The 16790-nt window shown below is 43.7% G+C and overlaps 1 protein-coding gene across 2 annotated transcripts in view; it reads left to right on the top strand.

Moving 5' to 3' along the window:
• The window catches only part of adgra1b (adhesion G protein-coupled receptor A1b), a 287261-nt gene that overhangs the window by 65448 nt on the left and 205023 nt on the right, over nucleotides 1-16790 (top strand). For both annotated transcript variants that reach the window (XM_014200102.3, XM_014200092.3), the window contains exons 3-6: nucleotides 7630-7701; nucleotides 11103-11174; nucleotides 11354-11425; nucleotides 11583-11746. In XM_014200102.3, the coding sequence (XP_014055577.2) occupies nucleotides 7630-7701; nucleotides 11103-11174; nucleotides 11354-11425; nucleotides 11583-11746 (380 nt within the window). The remainder of the gene's footprint in view (nucleotides 1-7629; nucleotides 7702-11102; nucleotides 11175-11353; nucleotides 11426-11582; nucleotides 11747-16790) is intronic.

Here is a 16790-nt window from a genome sequence, read left to right as displayed (position 1 = left end):
GAAACAACAGCCTCTTTTGCTTCTGCTGCAAACCCTTTTCTAAGAAGAAAATTAATTGAGCAAACTCTGGACTGACAGACTGGGAACATGCAAGTTCTTTGCTGACTTCACACGAAGTCACGACAGCAGTCCAGTACACCAAAACTGCATGAAAACATGGAAAGAACTGGCAATGAAGATAAACAAAGGGGAAACAACTGATAAGCATGAGATGGCACTAGGTGTAATAATATATACACTGCTCAAAAAAATAAAGGGAACACTTAAACAACCCAATGTAACTCCAAGTCAATCACACTTCTGTGAAATCATACTGTCCACTTAGGAAGCAACACTGATTGACAATACATTTCACATGCTGTTGTGCAAATGGAATAGACAACAGGTGGAAATTATAGGCAATAAGCAAGACACCCCCAATAAAGGAGTGGTTCAGCAGGTGGTGACCACAGACCACTTCTCAGTTCCTATGCTTCCTGGCTGATGTTTTGGTCACTTTTGAATGCTGGCGGTGCTTTCACTCTAGTGGTAGCATGAGACGGAGTCTACAACCCACACAAGTGGCTCAGGTAGTGCAGCTCATCCAGGATGACACATCAATGCGAGCTGTGGCAAGGAGGTTTGCTGTGTCTGTCAGCGTAGTGTACAGAGCATGGAGGCGCTACCAGGAGACAGGCCAGTACATCAGGAGACGTGGAGGAGGCCGTAGGAGGGCAACAACCCAGCAGCAGGACCGCTACCTCTGCCTTTATGCAAGGAGGAGCAGGAGAAGCACTGCCAGAGCCCTGCAAAATGATCTCCAGCAGGCCACAAATGTGCATGTGTCTGCTCAAACAGTCAGAAACAGACTCCATGAGGGAGGTATGAGGGCCCGACGTCCACAGGTGGGGGTTGTGCTTACAGCCCAACACCGTGCAGGACGTTTGGCATTTGCCAGAGAACACCAAGATCGGCAAATTTGCCACTGGCGCCCTGTGCTCTTCACAGATGAAAGCAGGTTCACACTGAGCACGTGACAGACGTGACAGAGTCTGGAGATGCCGTGGAGAACGTTCTGCTGCCTGCAACATCCTCCAGCATGACCGGTTTGGCGGTGGTTCAGTCATGATGTGGGGTGGCATTTCTTTGGGGGGCCGCACAGCCCTCCATGTGCTCGCCAGAGGTAGCCTGACTGCCATTAGGTACCGAGATGAGATCCTCAGACCCCTTGTGAGACCATATGCTGGTGCGGTTGGCCCTGGGTTCCTCCTAATGCAAGACAATGCTAGACCTCATGTGGCTGGAGTGTGTCAGCAGTTCCTGCAAGAGGAAGCCATTGATGCTATGGACTGGCCCGCCCATTTCCCAGACCTGAATCCAATTGAGCACATCTGGGACATCATGTCTCGCTCCATCCACCAACGCCACATTGCACCACAGACTGTCCAGGAGTTGGCGGATGCTTTAGTCCAGGTCTGGGAGGAGATCCCTCAGGAGACCATCCGCCACCTCATCAGGAGCATGCCCAGGCGTTGTAGGGAGGTCACACAAGCACGTGGAGGCCACACACACTACTGAGCCTCATTTTGACTTGTTTTAAGGACATTACATCAAAGTTGGATCAGCCAGTAGTGTGGTTTTCCACTTTAATTTTGAGTGTGACTCCAAATCCAGACCTCCATGGGTTGATAAATTGGATTTCCATTGATTATTTTTGTGTGATTTTGTTGTCAGCACATTCAACTATGCAAAGAAAAAAGTATTTAATAAGATTATTTCTTTCATTCAGATCTAGGATGTGTTGTTTAAGTGTTCCCTTTATTTTTTTGAGCAGTATATACTTGTCCCGAAGCCACTCCTGCATTGTCTTGGCTATGTGCTTAGGGTCGTTTTCTTTTGTAATGTGAACCTTCGCCCCCAGTCTGATTTTCTGAGCGCTCTGGAGCAGGTTTTTATCAAGGATCTCTCTGTACTTTGTTCTGTTAATCTTTACCTCGATCCTGACTGGTCTCACAGTCTCTGCCGCTGAAAAACATCCCCACAGCATGATGCTGCCACAACCATTCTTTACCGTAGGGATGGTGCAAGGTTTCCTCCAGACGTGACGCTTGGCATTCAGGCCAAATAGTTGAATCTTGTTTCTCATGGTCTGAGAGTGTTTAGGTGCCTTTTGGCAAACTCCAAGCACGCTGTCATGTGCCTTTTACTGAGGAGTGGCTTCCGTCTGGCACTCTACCATAAACACCTGATTGGTGGAGTACTACAGAGATGGTTGTCCTTCTGGAAGGTTCTCCGATCTCCACAGAGGAACTCTAGAGCTCTCAGGGTGACCATCAGGTTCGTGGTAACCTCCCTGACCAAGACCCTTCTCCCCTGATTGCTCAGTTTGGCTGGGCAGCCAGCTCTAGGGAGAGTTTGTGTGGTTCCAAACTTCTTCCATTTAAGAATGATCCAGGTCACTGTGTTCTTGGGGACCTTCAATGCTGCAGATATTTTTTTGTACCCTTCTCCAGATCTGTGCCTCGACACAATCCTGTCTCGGAGCTCTATGGACAATTTCTTCGACTTCATGGCTTGTTTTTTTCTCTGACATGCACTGTCAACTGTGGGACCTTATATAGAGAGGTATGTGCCTTTCCAAATCATGTCCAATCAATTGAATTTACCACAGGTGGACTCTAATCAAGTTGTAGAAACATCTCAAGGATGATCAATGGAAACAAGATGCACCTGAGCTCAATTTCGAGTCTCATAGCAAAGGGTCTGAATACTTATGTAAATAAGGTATTTAAGTTGTTTTTTTAATACATTTGCAAACATTTCTAAAAAACAATTTTTGCTTTGTTATTATGGGGGTATTGTGTGTAGATTGATGAGGGGGGAAAATTATTCAACCCATTTTAGAATAAGGCTGTAACGTAACAAAATGTGGAGAAAGGGCAGGGGTCTGAACACTTTCTGTGCCATACAGATTGCGAAAAAGTTGTAGAGATTTTTGATGTACCGATTCCATGGTACAGGGTGTATGAGTTGATATATAAAACGACCAAAGAATCAATATTACGTGTTTTTCAGCTAAAATTATTGTACAGAATTTTTGCTACCAACAAAATGTTTAATATTTGGGGCATACAATCATCGCAGCTCTGCAGATCAATAGGCTATTTATTTTGGTATTGCCCTCAGGTACAAAATGCTTTAACCTCTTACATCTAGACGTTCCGCTAGCGGAACACCTGCTCCAATATCCAATGATGGGCGTGGCGCGAAATACAAATTCCTCTAAAATCCGAAAACTTCCATTTTTCAAACATATGACTATTTTACAGCATTTTAAAGACAAGACTCTCGTTAATCTAACCACACTGTCCGATTTCAAAAAGGCTTTACAGCGAAAGCAAAACATTACATTGTCAGCAGAGTACCCAGCCAGAAATAATCAGACCACCCATTTTTCAAGCTAGCATATAATGTCACAAAAAACAAAACCACAGCTAAATGCAGCACTAACCTTTGATGATCTTCATCAGATGACAACCCTTGGACATTATGTTATACAATGCATGCATGTTTTGTTCAATCAAGTTCATATTTATATCAAAAACCAGCTTTTTTACATTAGCATGTGACGTTCAGAACTAGCATACCCCCCGCAAACCTCCGGTGAATTTACTAAATTACTCACGATAAACGTTCACAAAAAACATAACAATTATTTTAAGAATTATAGATACAGAACTCCTCTATGCACTCGATATGTCCGATTTTAAAATAGCTTTTCGGTGAAAGCACATTTTACAATGTTCTCAGTAGATAGCCCAGCCATCACGGCTAGCTATTTAGACAGCGACCAAGTTTAGCCCTGACCAAAGTCAGATTTACTATTACAAAAGTTTCATTACCTTTGTTGTCTTCGTCAGAATGCACTCCCAGGACTGCTACTTAAATAACAAATGTTGGTTTGGTCCAAAATAATCCATCGTTATATCCAAATAGCAGCGTTTTGTTCATGCGTTCCAGACACTATCCGAATGGTAAATAAGGGTCGCGCGCATGGCGCATTTCGTGACAAAAGATTTCTAAATATTTCATTACCGTACTTCGAAGCATGTCAACCGCTGTTTAAAATCAATTTTTATGCCATTTTTCTCGTAAAAAAGCGATAATATTCCGACCGGGAATCTGAGTTTCGGTAAATGGAGGGAAAAACAGAAAGACGGGGCGGCCAGAGCACGAGCCTAAGCCCACTGTCCCCTGATCGGCCTCTTGACAAACGCGATAATGTGTTTCAGCCAGGGCTTTGAATTACGTCATTCAGCTTTTTCCCGGGCTCTGAGAGCCCATTGGAGCCGTGGGAAGTGTCACGTAAGAGCAGAGATCCTTTGTAATGGATAGAGATGATAAAGAAGGCCAAGAAATGGTCAGACAGGGTACTTCCTGTACAGAATCTTCTCAGGTTTTGGCCTGCCAAATGAGTTCTGTTATACTCACAGACACCATTCAAACAGTTTTAGAAACTTTGGAGTGTTTTCTATCCAAAGCTAATACTTATATGCATATTCTAGTTTCTGGGCAGGAGTAATAATCAGATTAAATCGGGTACGTTTTTTATCCAGCCGTGAAAATACTGCCCCCTAGCCATAACAGGTTAAATGCTTTATTATCCAAATGTTTAAAGTGTGTGTAGGCGACCTCATTCAACCGCAAAATGTCGGATAAAGCATACACTCTACAGTACTGTATTTCTTCATCAGCATTTTTATGCTTTCGTTAACAAAATAATTATAAAAATACTCTTTCAAAATGCAGATGTTTATTCCCTTATGGATCCATAATGAATAAATATATCTGAATGACAGAAATATTGGAACAAAGTAGGCTAATGAAGGTAAACAAATTGTTACTTACTGGAAAATACTTGTCACACCCTCACCTGTTTCACCTGTCTTTGTGTTTGTCTCCACCCTCCTCCAGGTGTCGCCCATCTTCTCCATCATCCCCTGTGTATTTATACCTGTGTTCTCTGTTTGTCTGTGGCCAGTTCGTTTTGTTCGTAGAACCTATCACATTTGTTTCCCTGCTCCTGCCTGTTTCTTGCTCCGATTTTCTAGTCTTTCCCGGTTTTGACCCCTGCCTGGCCTGACCCTGAGACTGCCCTCCGTTCCGGACCCTTACACCCTCTCTGGATTATTGACCCCTGCCTGTCTTGACCTGTCGCATGCCTGCCCCTGTTTAAGGAATAAACTTTTGTTTCTTCAACACTATCTGCATCTGGGTCGTACCTTAAACGTTATAATACTCTTTCAAAATGAATGGAAGAGACAGCATTCAGAGGTCAAGACGGCGCTGCTCTGAGACAAGCATGGGGACTGGTCTTGATAAATCAACAAGATTATTATTTTCACTGAATCTCTGTTTGGGTATTGGTTAGACTACAATTAGGGTGTGGAAATGTTATGCTGTTAGTACTGTAGCCTACTCCCGACCATCATGGCTTCCAAGTGACACAGTGGTCTAAGGCACTGCATGTCAGTGCAAGAGGCATCACTGCAGTCCTTGGTTCGAATCCAGGCTGTATCACATCCGAATGCGATTGGGAGTCCCATAGGGCGGCGCACAATAATAATAATAATTATTATTATTAATTCATTTAGAATTATATAAAAGCCCCTTAGATATTCTCACAGATCAGATTTGCTCTAATGAAAAATGCCCCTTAGATATTAATAAAGAATCCTCCAATCCTCTAAATGTAATTTTTGGCGGAGAGTCACGTCAATTAAAAAAAATATTTTCAGGTATACTGTAGGCCTACTGTAGGCAACATGAGTCTCACTAGTGTTGAGTAATGTGCTGTTAAAAGTGGTGTAGGTCTTATTTATTTAAAAAGCATATTGATGTTAGAAGCAATAGGTTTTGAAGCAATAGCCTACCCGCGTATGGTCAACTGTTTCGCACTGCTCTGAGACAAGCATGGGGATTGATCTTGATAAATCAATTTTATTTTTATTTTCAATGAATCTCCGTTTGGGTATCGGTTAGACTACAATTAGGGTGTGGAAATGTTATGCTTTTAGTACTGTAGCCTACTCCCGGCCGTCACGTTGTACAGAGACACATTTTCCGTTCCATCCTAACAGAAACCCTGAGGGTTTAATTTAAAAATTTTCTTGGAATAGAAACACCATGATATTAGTCAAATTAATTAAGCTACATTTCTCAAAATCAATCCCATATACTATGTTCTTAAACAAAAGGTTTTAAATTCTCTAGCACAGCCAATATTGGGAGATCTGGAGAGACCGGGTCAGTCAATTACTAATATACTAATACTCTTAGTAAAAGTATTTATCTTCAACTCGCAATCTGTGGATTCTATTCGATAGATTCAAATTCTATGTTAAACATCACAACGTGGTTGAAAGCTATATTGTGCATAGAAATCTGAAGAGGGTGGCCAGCAGAGATAGTTGCAATGGGAAGGAAGCTGAGGGGTGGGATGTGAAATTGGAGACAAGTGGGAGTGGAGTAATTTAATTGTATTTTTCTCGGGGGGGGGGGGGTCTTGGATGGTTGAGGTGCAGCTCTTGGGGAACTGTGAGGGGTGATCTTAGAGATCTGGTGGCCTGGTTCGGGTCCCCGTTTTTGACCTTGTGGGAGATATGTCGACGTGCCCTTGAGAAACTCCCCAAATACAGGTGTGCCAAGCTTGTATCGTCATACCCAAGAAGACTCGAAGCTGTAATTGCTGCAAAAGGTGCTTCAACAAAGTACTGAGTAAAGGGTCTGAATACTTACGTAAATGTGAAATTTCTGTTTATTTTTAATACATTTGCAAACATTTCTAAAAACCTGATATTGCTTTGTAATTTTGGGGTATTGTGTGTAACGTAACAAAGTGGGAAAAGTCAAGGGGTCTGAATACTTTCCGAATGCACTGATGTCAAATGTATCATTTGTACAGTTCTTTATAAAAAAGTTGTTATTTGTAACATTTGACTGTGTAAAACCTAGAAGTACTACTTATTTCTCTGAGAGTGAGGAGGATATATAGCATTTAGCAAAAATACATGATTATTTGTTTCTCTAAATAAGTATACCATCATGGGATAGATTTGAAACAAATACACGTTTGTCATTGAACAACCCCATGCCATGATTAGATGGTGAAAAAAACACTCATCTTTCATTATTTCTTTAAACAACCAAAGCTAATTTACCAAAATGTTTTTAAATGGATATGCAATATAGCATTTTGGAATGAATCACATTTTGTTGGAGGGAGGCTAGAGTTTACATCTTAATGTCACAATGAGCTTGCATGCTTGTCCCTGATGAGAGCCCAGCTCAGTGAATGTCATTGCTAACTGCCAACCACTACTGCCAGATGAGAGCATTTTAAGGGGCAGTCCCCTTCCCTGTCTCCAGCAATGTGACTCTTAAAACCCACAGCTGCATAATAAGTATCTCTCTCTCTCTCTCTCTCTCTGTCTCTCTCTCTCTCTCGCTCTCTCTCTCTCTCATGCGCACTTTCTCTCTCTCTCTCTATATCTCCTGTCTGTGTGTCTCTGTGTTTCTGTCTGTCTGTCTCTCTCTCTCGCTCTCTCTCTCGCTCGCTCTCTCTCTCTCTCTCTCTCTCTCTCTCTCTAGGGACCTGAGGAATAATTTAATTAGCACAGTGGAGCACGGGGCCTTTCGTGGACTGGTGGCTCTGAGGAGACTGTGAGTATGAAGGGGTTTGTCATAGTGGTTGGGCTACCCAGAGTGACAAGGCCAGGGTCTTAGGGGGCCGTTGGTGAGTTGAGGGCGGGGAGAGGGGTGAGTTATTCCACATGGCAATTATGACAGAAGAGCTTCCTTTGATGGCTTCATCATAATTAAAGAAGAAGAAGCAAATTCACTCTTTCCTGAAGTGGTAGATAAAACACACACACATTCTCTCTCTGTCGCTGGCGTAAATTACTTAATTCCATTATGATTGTTAGCGGTTTTTAGGCTGCTGGGGTGTTGCAACAGTGCTGATTTAGGGTGCGTGTGCCAAGTTTATTGTAGTTTTGTGATTTTCTAATAGTTTTTATTATTTTATTTTATTTTACATTTTTCAGACTTGATTTACTAGTTTTTATTCCGTTTTTATATTATTTCATTTTAGTGTTAGGGACAGAAAGTAGCCTTATGCATGAGAGGTGACATTTATGTGTTTTAGGCCTTTAGCAGGGGTACTAAATTACTATTTGAGACGGTCCGGTCACACAAATATCCAAGGTGGCAAAGGTCTAGATAGATATTGTTCAAATTGTTCACACCCTTCTTGTTGGCAGAGAATAAATGTGTGCAATTGTAAAGCTCATTTTGTAAAGCTCACAAATTTTTCAAGTGTGTTCATGCGATACCAAGAGTAGAATTCTGACCCGAATTCCAAAAATAAAATATCGTCTGTCTCACCTTGTCTTTATCCTGACATTTTTTGTGGGTGCTGTTCAGATTAATTTTGAGGTTGGTCGGGTTTTTCCCTTTCATATCTGTGCCACACACGCTGCCATTTTCGGACACTACAATACTTTTGCCTTTTGTCCTTTCCAGCGACGTACTCAAAATAATCCCATATGGGTCTTTGCCTTTTGTGACCGACCACTGCTGGTGTTGGGCTTGCTGCCGCCATTGTTCACGCCTATGGTTCACACCCCGTGCTTGCCCTCTGATAGCGAGTGATAGTGATGCACAAGCTAGGCCTGTTTGAAACAGTGCCATCTACTGGCAGCCTTTACAGGACAGATTCAGAAGCTCGAAAACCACATTAGAAAAAAAGCATGAAAATCCCATTATTAGATTTTTGGCCAAAAATATCAAAAACTAAAGGTAATTTTTTTTTTTAATTTTTTTTTTTTGTTGCAGTCAAGGATAATAGATATACACTGCTCAAAAAAATAAAGGGAACACTTAAACAACACATCCTAGATCTGAATGAAAGAAATAATCTTATTAAATACTTTTTTCTTTACATAGTTGAATGTGCTGACAACAAAATCACACAAAAATAATCAATGGAAATCCAATTTATCAACCCATGGAGGTCTGGATTTGGAGTCACACTCAAAATGAAAGTGGAAAACCACACTACAGGCTGATCCAACTTTGATGTAATGTCCTTAAAACAAGTCAAAATGAGGCTCAGTAGTGTGTGTGGCCTCCACGTGCCTGTATGACCTCCCTACAACGCATGGGCATGCTCCTGATGAGGTAGCAGATGGTCTCCTGTGGGATCTCCTCCCAGACCTGGACTAAAGCATCCGCCAACTCCTGGACAGTCTGTGGTGCAACGTGGCGTTGGTGGATGGAGCGAGACATGATGTCCCAGATGTGCTCAATTGGATTCAGGTCTGGGGAACGGGCGGGCCAGTCCATAGCATCAATGCATTCCTCTTGCAGGAACTGCTGACACACTCCAGCCACATGAGTTCTAGCATTGTCTTGCATTAGGAGGAACCCAGGGCCAACCGCACCAACATATGGTCTCACAAGGGGTCTGAGGATCTCATCTCGGTACCTAATGGCAGTCAGGCTACCTCTGGCGAGCACATGGAGGGCTGTGCGGCCCCCCAAAGAAATGCCACCCCACACCATGACTGACCCACCGCCAGACCGGTCATGCTGGAGGATGTTGCAGGCAGCAGAACGTTCTCCACGGCGTCTCCAGACTCTGTCACGTCTGTCACGTGCTCAGTGTGAACCTGCTTTCATCTGTGAAGAGCACAGGGCGCCAGTGGCGAATTTGCCAATCTTGGTGTTCTCTGGCAAATGCCAAACGTCCTGCACGGTGTTGGGCTGTAAGCACAACCCCCACCTGTGGACGTCGGGCCCTCATACCACCCTCATGGAGTCTGTTTCTGACCGTTTGAGCAGACACATGCACATTTGTGGCCTGCTGGAGGTCATTTTGCAGGGCTCTGGCAGTGCTCCTCCTGCTCCTCCTTGCACAAAGGCGGAGGTAGCGGTCCTGCTGCTGGGTTGTTGCCCTCCTACGGCCTCCTCCGTCTCCTGATGTACTGGCCTGTCTCCTGGTAGCGCCTCCATGCTCTGGACACTACGCTGACAGACACAGCAAACCTTCTTGCCACAGCTCGCATTGATGTGCCATCCTGGATGAGCTGCACTACCTGAGCCACTTGTGTGGGTTGTAGACTCATGCTACCACTAGAGTGAAAGCACCGCCAGCATTCAAAAGTGACCAAAACATCAGCCAGGAAGCATAGGAACTGAGAAGTGGTCTGTGGTCACCCCTTGCTGAACCACTCCTTTATTGGGGGTGTCTTGCTTATTGCCTATAATTTCCACCTGTTGTCTATTCCATTTGCACAACAGCATGTGAAATTTATTGTCAATCAGTGTTGCTTCCTAAGTGGACAGTTTGATTTCACAGAAGTGTGATTGACTTGGAGTTACATTGTGTTGTTTAAGTGTTCCCTTTATTTTTTTGAGCAGTATAGTTTTAGTTTTTTTAATGTTTTTCTTAATTATTTTCAGTTGACTAAATTGTTTTTCCAATTTTCGTTGTTATTTTATTTTCAGTTTATTTTCAGTTTTCGTTTACTATAATAACCTTGGCGTGTGCGCCTGGCTCTGGGAGCAGCAGAGTGCTAATTTAAGTGCTCCCCAACTGGTGATTACTCGAGTGCCTTGCTTATTTTCCCACAGCTGCTCCAGCAAAGCAGCTCTTTAATTACAGAGGGAAAGGGCACGGAGCCACGACAGCCCTCAGTGTGTGTGCGTGTGTGTGCGAGGATGGATGGGGATGTGAGGGGTGAAGGGGTTACAGAAGGTCAGTGTTGATATCTCGCGAGTTGGAATAAATAAACATTGGACTGGTGGTTTAACATCACAGTTCCTTGAGCTGCTTAAGCTCTCGTTAATAGATTATTATGAGACGAGACGGCACATAACAGACACACACACACATACACACACACACTTGTTGTCACAGCCAAGCTCGTTCTGTGTTCTCTCACACACACGTCCCCTCACTGCCAGCTCTCCTGCTATGATCAGTGCCTTTAATGCTTTAAGTCAGATGTGCTTGGCTTATCTCTAAGCCACAATTTAAAGTTTGCTTTTTGTCCTTATAGGGATCTCTCCAACAATCGGATTGGCTGCCTCTCTCCTGAAATGTTTGTAGACCTTGGCAATCTTTCTAAATTGTGAGTAATCTCTAAATTGAAAACACAGTACGGTACGCACAATTTGAGATGCGTGTGTAGGAAATATGTTGTTTCTCTTAGATAAGGCTCTTTCAAAGTAATGCACTAGCAGATACTGTGGCGTTTTACTTGTACAAAGTAAACCAGTTTGATGTGTATTTACCCTGTTCTCCCCACAGGAATCTATCTGGAAATATTTTCTCTTCGTTGCCGGTGGGACTATTCACACACCTTCTGTCTCTCAAAGTCCTGTAAGAAAACAAAATGAAACAGCACACACACACACACACACACACACACACACACACACCCCACAAACAAACATATAATCACTCACACACACACTGTACCAAAATAACACCTACACAGTTCGATGATGGTTGTAATACCATTGTCGTATCCCCTCAGGCACTTCTCTACAGAGTCTCTGTTCTGTGACTGTCAGCTGGAGTGGCTGCTGCTGTGGGCCAGGGCGAACGGTGTGCGCCTGGGCAACGACACCCTGTGTGTGTACCCCACACACCTCCACAGCCTGGAGGTCTGCAACCTGAGGGTGACACAGCTCAGATGTGGTAAGTTATCTCACACCATCACTATCACTACATGAGGCATACAGAACACCTACATACAGTAAGCATCTCAATATCTTTTTTTTCTGTGTACGTTTGAATTTGTATTGTCCCCCAAAATAAATGAGTACGGGTTATGAGGAGGAAATGATTATAAGTATGATGATGATGAGTATGTCTGAAAGTCAACGGCTGAATATTCCCTGCCGTCTGTCGGATCACCCCTCTGTGCATGTCAGGTGAGTGAATCACCTGTGAGGAAGAGATTGGTGCGGTAGCTAGCTAGAGTGTTCTGGTGTTTCCGTCCCTGCTTTGTGATATGCTCTGCTGGGTGCTCTGAGCCATGGGGGGAATCACATCTCATGTCTGAAAGCAACTCTGCTCCTACGTTCCCCATATCCTGCACACGCTTAGAGGATATTGCACTGGGATGAGAAAATAACACGACTCACTGCTAGAAATGTAAATGGCTGTGTGTGTGTGTGTGTGTGTGTGTGTGTGTGTGTGGGGGGGGGGGGGGGTGTACAATCCATGTACAATACTAAAGACATTCTGAAGTTATTCTATGTAATCCCGAGTGTGTCTTTCATTATGTTGAACAATCCTAGCAATTACAGGGTAATTCCACACAGTCCTATGACATAGAGCCAGGAGTGGAATTAGACTGGTTGGAGTATAGAATTCTCCTTTCACCCTAACACATCCATTATGGGATTAACGTGATAATGTCCAGGACTCCCTCAAACAACAGCCTCCTACAATCCCTTTACTTACTTGCTTGGCAAGAGCCATCTTTGATTGGACACTGTACAGTGCTCTAACAACCTCTTCTTGTAATGTTATTTGCAGCTTATTATCTCCATATGGGTTCACTTTATGTCATGGAAGGCAGCAGTACTATACTGTGGCCGTCAGCATTTCATCACATATCAGCTGCGTTTGTTCTGCACCTGGTGATATAGGTCAAGGTATTACTGAGAATGACAGTCGATACGAAGACAAATGACAAAGCTCGCCTTCTCACTCGTACCAGACAATAGTTCTCACTCATACCAGACAACTATCCAAGGTGCAATCTTCCTGTTATTCCAGCCATGTCGTCCTTTTTTCTCCTCCAAAGTGATGTGATGAGTAGCAGATGTCAGGGTGAAAACATCTTGAAGTGCCTCTCCTCCTTTGGGGTGTCTGACATTGGGTCAAGTGTCATTCTCAAACGAGGGGGGACGGACGGAGGGAGGAGAAGTTTCCTGCCAGGATCAGGTGCTTCCTCAGATGGGGGTCAAGGCTATGTCTGTTCAGCTCATCTAACACGGAGAAATGAGACACAGACACATACCCACACACACGAATAAGGAGCAGGGCCCTCTTTGATTTCCTCAAGGCTCATCAGTGGCCTCTGTGTAGAATGCATATCATTTTATGTTTAAGTCATTTAGCAGACGCTCTTGTGCCGAGCGACTTACAGGAGCAATTGGGATTAAGTGCCTTGCTCAAGGGCACATAAGCATAATTTTTTTTACCTCGTTGGCTCAGGGATTCAAACCAGCGACCTTTCGGTTACTGACCCAACACTCTTAACCACTAGGCTACCTGCCGCATATGAAATGGAATACATAGCCTACGGTAAGAAGAGATGAGTTGATTCACACACACCCAGGGCCTTTGGTGTCTGGGTAATTATTTAGTGTATGACGCCATGGCAGTGTCAGGGTCCTAATGGTCACTACAGGCCTTATGCACATGATGAGAATTATATGCCTTTTAGACCCTGTGGTCAGACCAGTAGAACTTGGTTTCAAGTTGAATTAACTCCATATTCTGAAAAATACAGAATATTATCCAAGCAACATCTGGATACAATAAGAGAAGTGTACCCCATGTGTGTGAAAGGGCCTAATCCTATTGAGGAAATTTTATTTATTTAACCTTTATTTAACTAGGCAAGTCAGTTAAGAACAAATTCTTATTTTCAATGACAGCCTAGGAACAGTGGGTTAACTGCCTTGTTCAGGGGCAGAACGACAGATTTTTACCTTGTCAGCTCGGGGATTTGATCTTGCAACCTTTCGGTTAACTGGCCCAACGCTCTAACCACTAGCCTACCTGCCGCCCCGAAATAGCAGGGTTGGACTTGTTTTTATTAATTAGGGGTTTCTCATTTAATGGCTTCCCATCCTGAATGATGTGGCTCACTCAGAGACTGTCTTAGCAGTTGTGGGTCGGTGAGCCTGGTCCCAGATTTGTTTGTGCTGTGTTTGCCAACTCCTATGGTCATTGTCATGTTTGGCCAGACAGCACAAACAGATCTGGGACCATGCTAAGATGGAGTTGTTCTGTGGTGATTTGATTGGATCCTTCTATGCTAGCGGCCAATCCTCAAAAAGGGCTTTAGTTTTTGAGATACCCCCACCCGATGTATAACAAAGCACAACCATGTTTTTCTATATAAGGTCTCCTATATATGTAATAGATGGTTGTATGAAGTAGTTTTACTGAAAAAGTGGCTAAATGTATATATATTTTGACACAACCCCTTAACTCAAACAGTGCAGAATAATGCCTGGCTGGAGGGGGGGCACATATGCTCATGTAACCCAATATTGCAAGCTCTGATATTGCTAAAATGTTCAATACTAGTAGTCAATTGTCTGCCTTACATACACAAACAAACAGCACTAGGATATCTTACAGCAATTTGGAAATATAGAATACACAGATACATTGAGCGGAAATATCAACGATTCATATTTATGATTAAAAAAAAAAGTATATATTTCACCTTTATTTAACCAGGTAGGCTAGTTGAGAACAAGTTCTCATTTACAACTGCGACCTGGCCAAGATAAAGAAAAGCAATGCGACAAAAACAACAACACAGAGTTACACACAAACAAACGTACGGTCAATAACACAATAGAAAAATCTATGTACAGTGTGTGCAAATGTAGAAGAGTAGGGAGGTAAGGCAATAAATAGGCCATAGTGGCAAAATAATTACTATTTAGCATTAACAATGGAGTGATAGATGTGCAGATAATGATGTGCAAGTAGAGATACTGGGGTGCAAAAAAGCAAGAGGATAAGTAACAATATGGGGATGAGGTAGTTGGGTGTGCTATTTACTGATTGGCTGTGTACAGGTACAGTGATCAGTAAGCTTCTCTGACAGCTGATGCTTAATGTTAGAGAGGGAGTTTCCAGCTTCAGTGATTTTTGCAATTCGTTCCAGTCATTGGCAGCAGAGAACTGTAAGGAAAGGCGGCCAAAGGAAGTGTTGACTTTGGGGATGACCAGTGAAATATACCTGCTGGAGCGCGTGCTACGTGTGGGTGTTGCTATGGTGACCAGTGAGCTGAGATAAGGCGGTGGCTATACCTAGCAAAGACTTATAGATGACCTCGAGCCAGTGGGTATGGCTACGAGTATGTAGTGAGGGCCAGCCAAAGAGAGTATACAGGTCGCAGTGGTGGGTAATATATGGGGCTTTGGTGACAAAACGGATGGCACTGTGCTAGACTACATCGGGTTTGCTGAGTAGAGTGTTGGAGGCTATTTTGTAAATTACATCGCCGAAGTCAAGGATCGGTAGGATAGTCAGTTTTACAAGGGTATGTTTGGCAGCATGAGTGAAGGAGGCTTTGTTGCGAAATAGGAAGCCGATTCTAGATTTAATTTTGGATTGGAGATGCTTAATGTGAGTCTGGAAGGAGAGTTTACAGTCTAACCAGACACCTAGGTATTTGTAGTTGTCCACATATTCTAAGTCAGAACCGTCCAGAGTAGTGATGCTAGTCGGGCGGGCGGGTGCAGGAAGTAATCAGTTGAAGAGCATCCACTTAGTTTTACTAGCATTTAAAAGCAGTTGGAGGCCATGGATGGAGTGTTGTATGCATTGAAGCGCGTTTGGAGGTTTGTTAACACAGTGTCCAGAGAAGGGCCAGATGTATACAGAATGGTGTCGTCTGCGTAGAGGTGGATCAGAGAATCACCAGCAGCAAGAGTGACATCATATATACAGAGAAAAGAGTCGGCCCGAGAATTAAACCCTATGGCACCCCCATTGAGACTGCCAGAGGTCCGGACAACAGGCCCTCCGATTTGACACACTGAACTCTATCTGAGAAGTAGTTGGTGAACCAGGCAAGGCAGTCATTTGAGAAGCCAAGGCTATTGAATCTGCCGATAAGAATGCGGTGATTGACAGAGTCGAAAGCCTTGGCCAGGTCGATGAAGACGGCTACACAGTACTGTCTTTTATCGATGGAGGTTATGATATCGTATTGGACCTTGAGCGTGGCTGAGGTGCACCCATGACCAGCTCGGAAACCAGATTTCATGGTGGAGAAGGTACAGTGGGATTCGAAATGGTCGGTGTTCTGTTTGCTAACTTGGCTTTTGAAGATTTTAGAAAGGCAGGACAGGATGGATATAGGTCTATAACAGTTTGGGTCTAGTGTCACACTCTTTGGAGAGGGGGATGACCGCGGCAGCTTTCCAATCTTTGGGGATCTCAGACGATACGAAAGAGAGGTTGAATAGGCAGCTAATAGGGGTTGCAACAATTTCGGCAGATCATTTTAGGAAGAGAGGGTCCAGATTGTCTAGCCCAGCTGATTTGTAGGGATCCAGATTTTGCAGCTCTTTCAGAATATCAGCTGTCTGGATTTGGGTGAAGGAGAAGCGGTGGGGGGGGGGGGGGCATGGGCAAGTTGCTGCAGGGGGTGCTGAGATGTTGGCCGGTGTAGGGGTAGCTAGGTGGAAAGCATGGCCAGCCGTAGAAAAATGCTTATTGAAATGACCGATTATCGTTGATTTATCGGTGGTGACAATGTTTCCTATCCTCAGTGTAGTGGGCAGCTGGGAGGAGGTGCTCTTATTCTCCATGGACTTTACAGTGTCCCAGAACTTTTTGGAATTAGTGCTACAGGATGCAAAATTCTGTTTGAAAAAACTAGCCTTAGCTTTCCTAACTGACTGAGTGTATTGGTTCCTGACTTCCCTGAAAAGTTGCATATCACGGGGGCTGTTCGATGCTAATGCAGAACGC

Source organism: Salmo salar, chromosome 01, assembly GCF_965601325.2.
Source record: "Salmo salar chromosome 01, fSalSal1, whole genome shotgun sequence".
NCBI lineage: Eukaryota > Metazoa > Chordata > Actinopteri > Salmoniformes > Salmonidae > Salmo > Salmo salar.
This window is presented reverse-complemented; position numbering and strand designations above follow the sequence as displayed.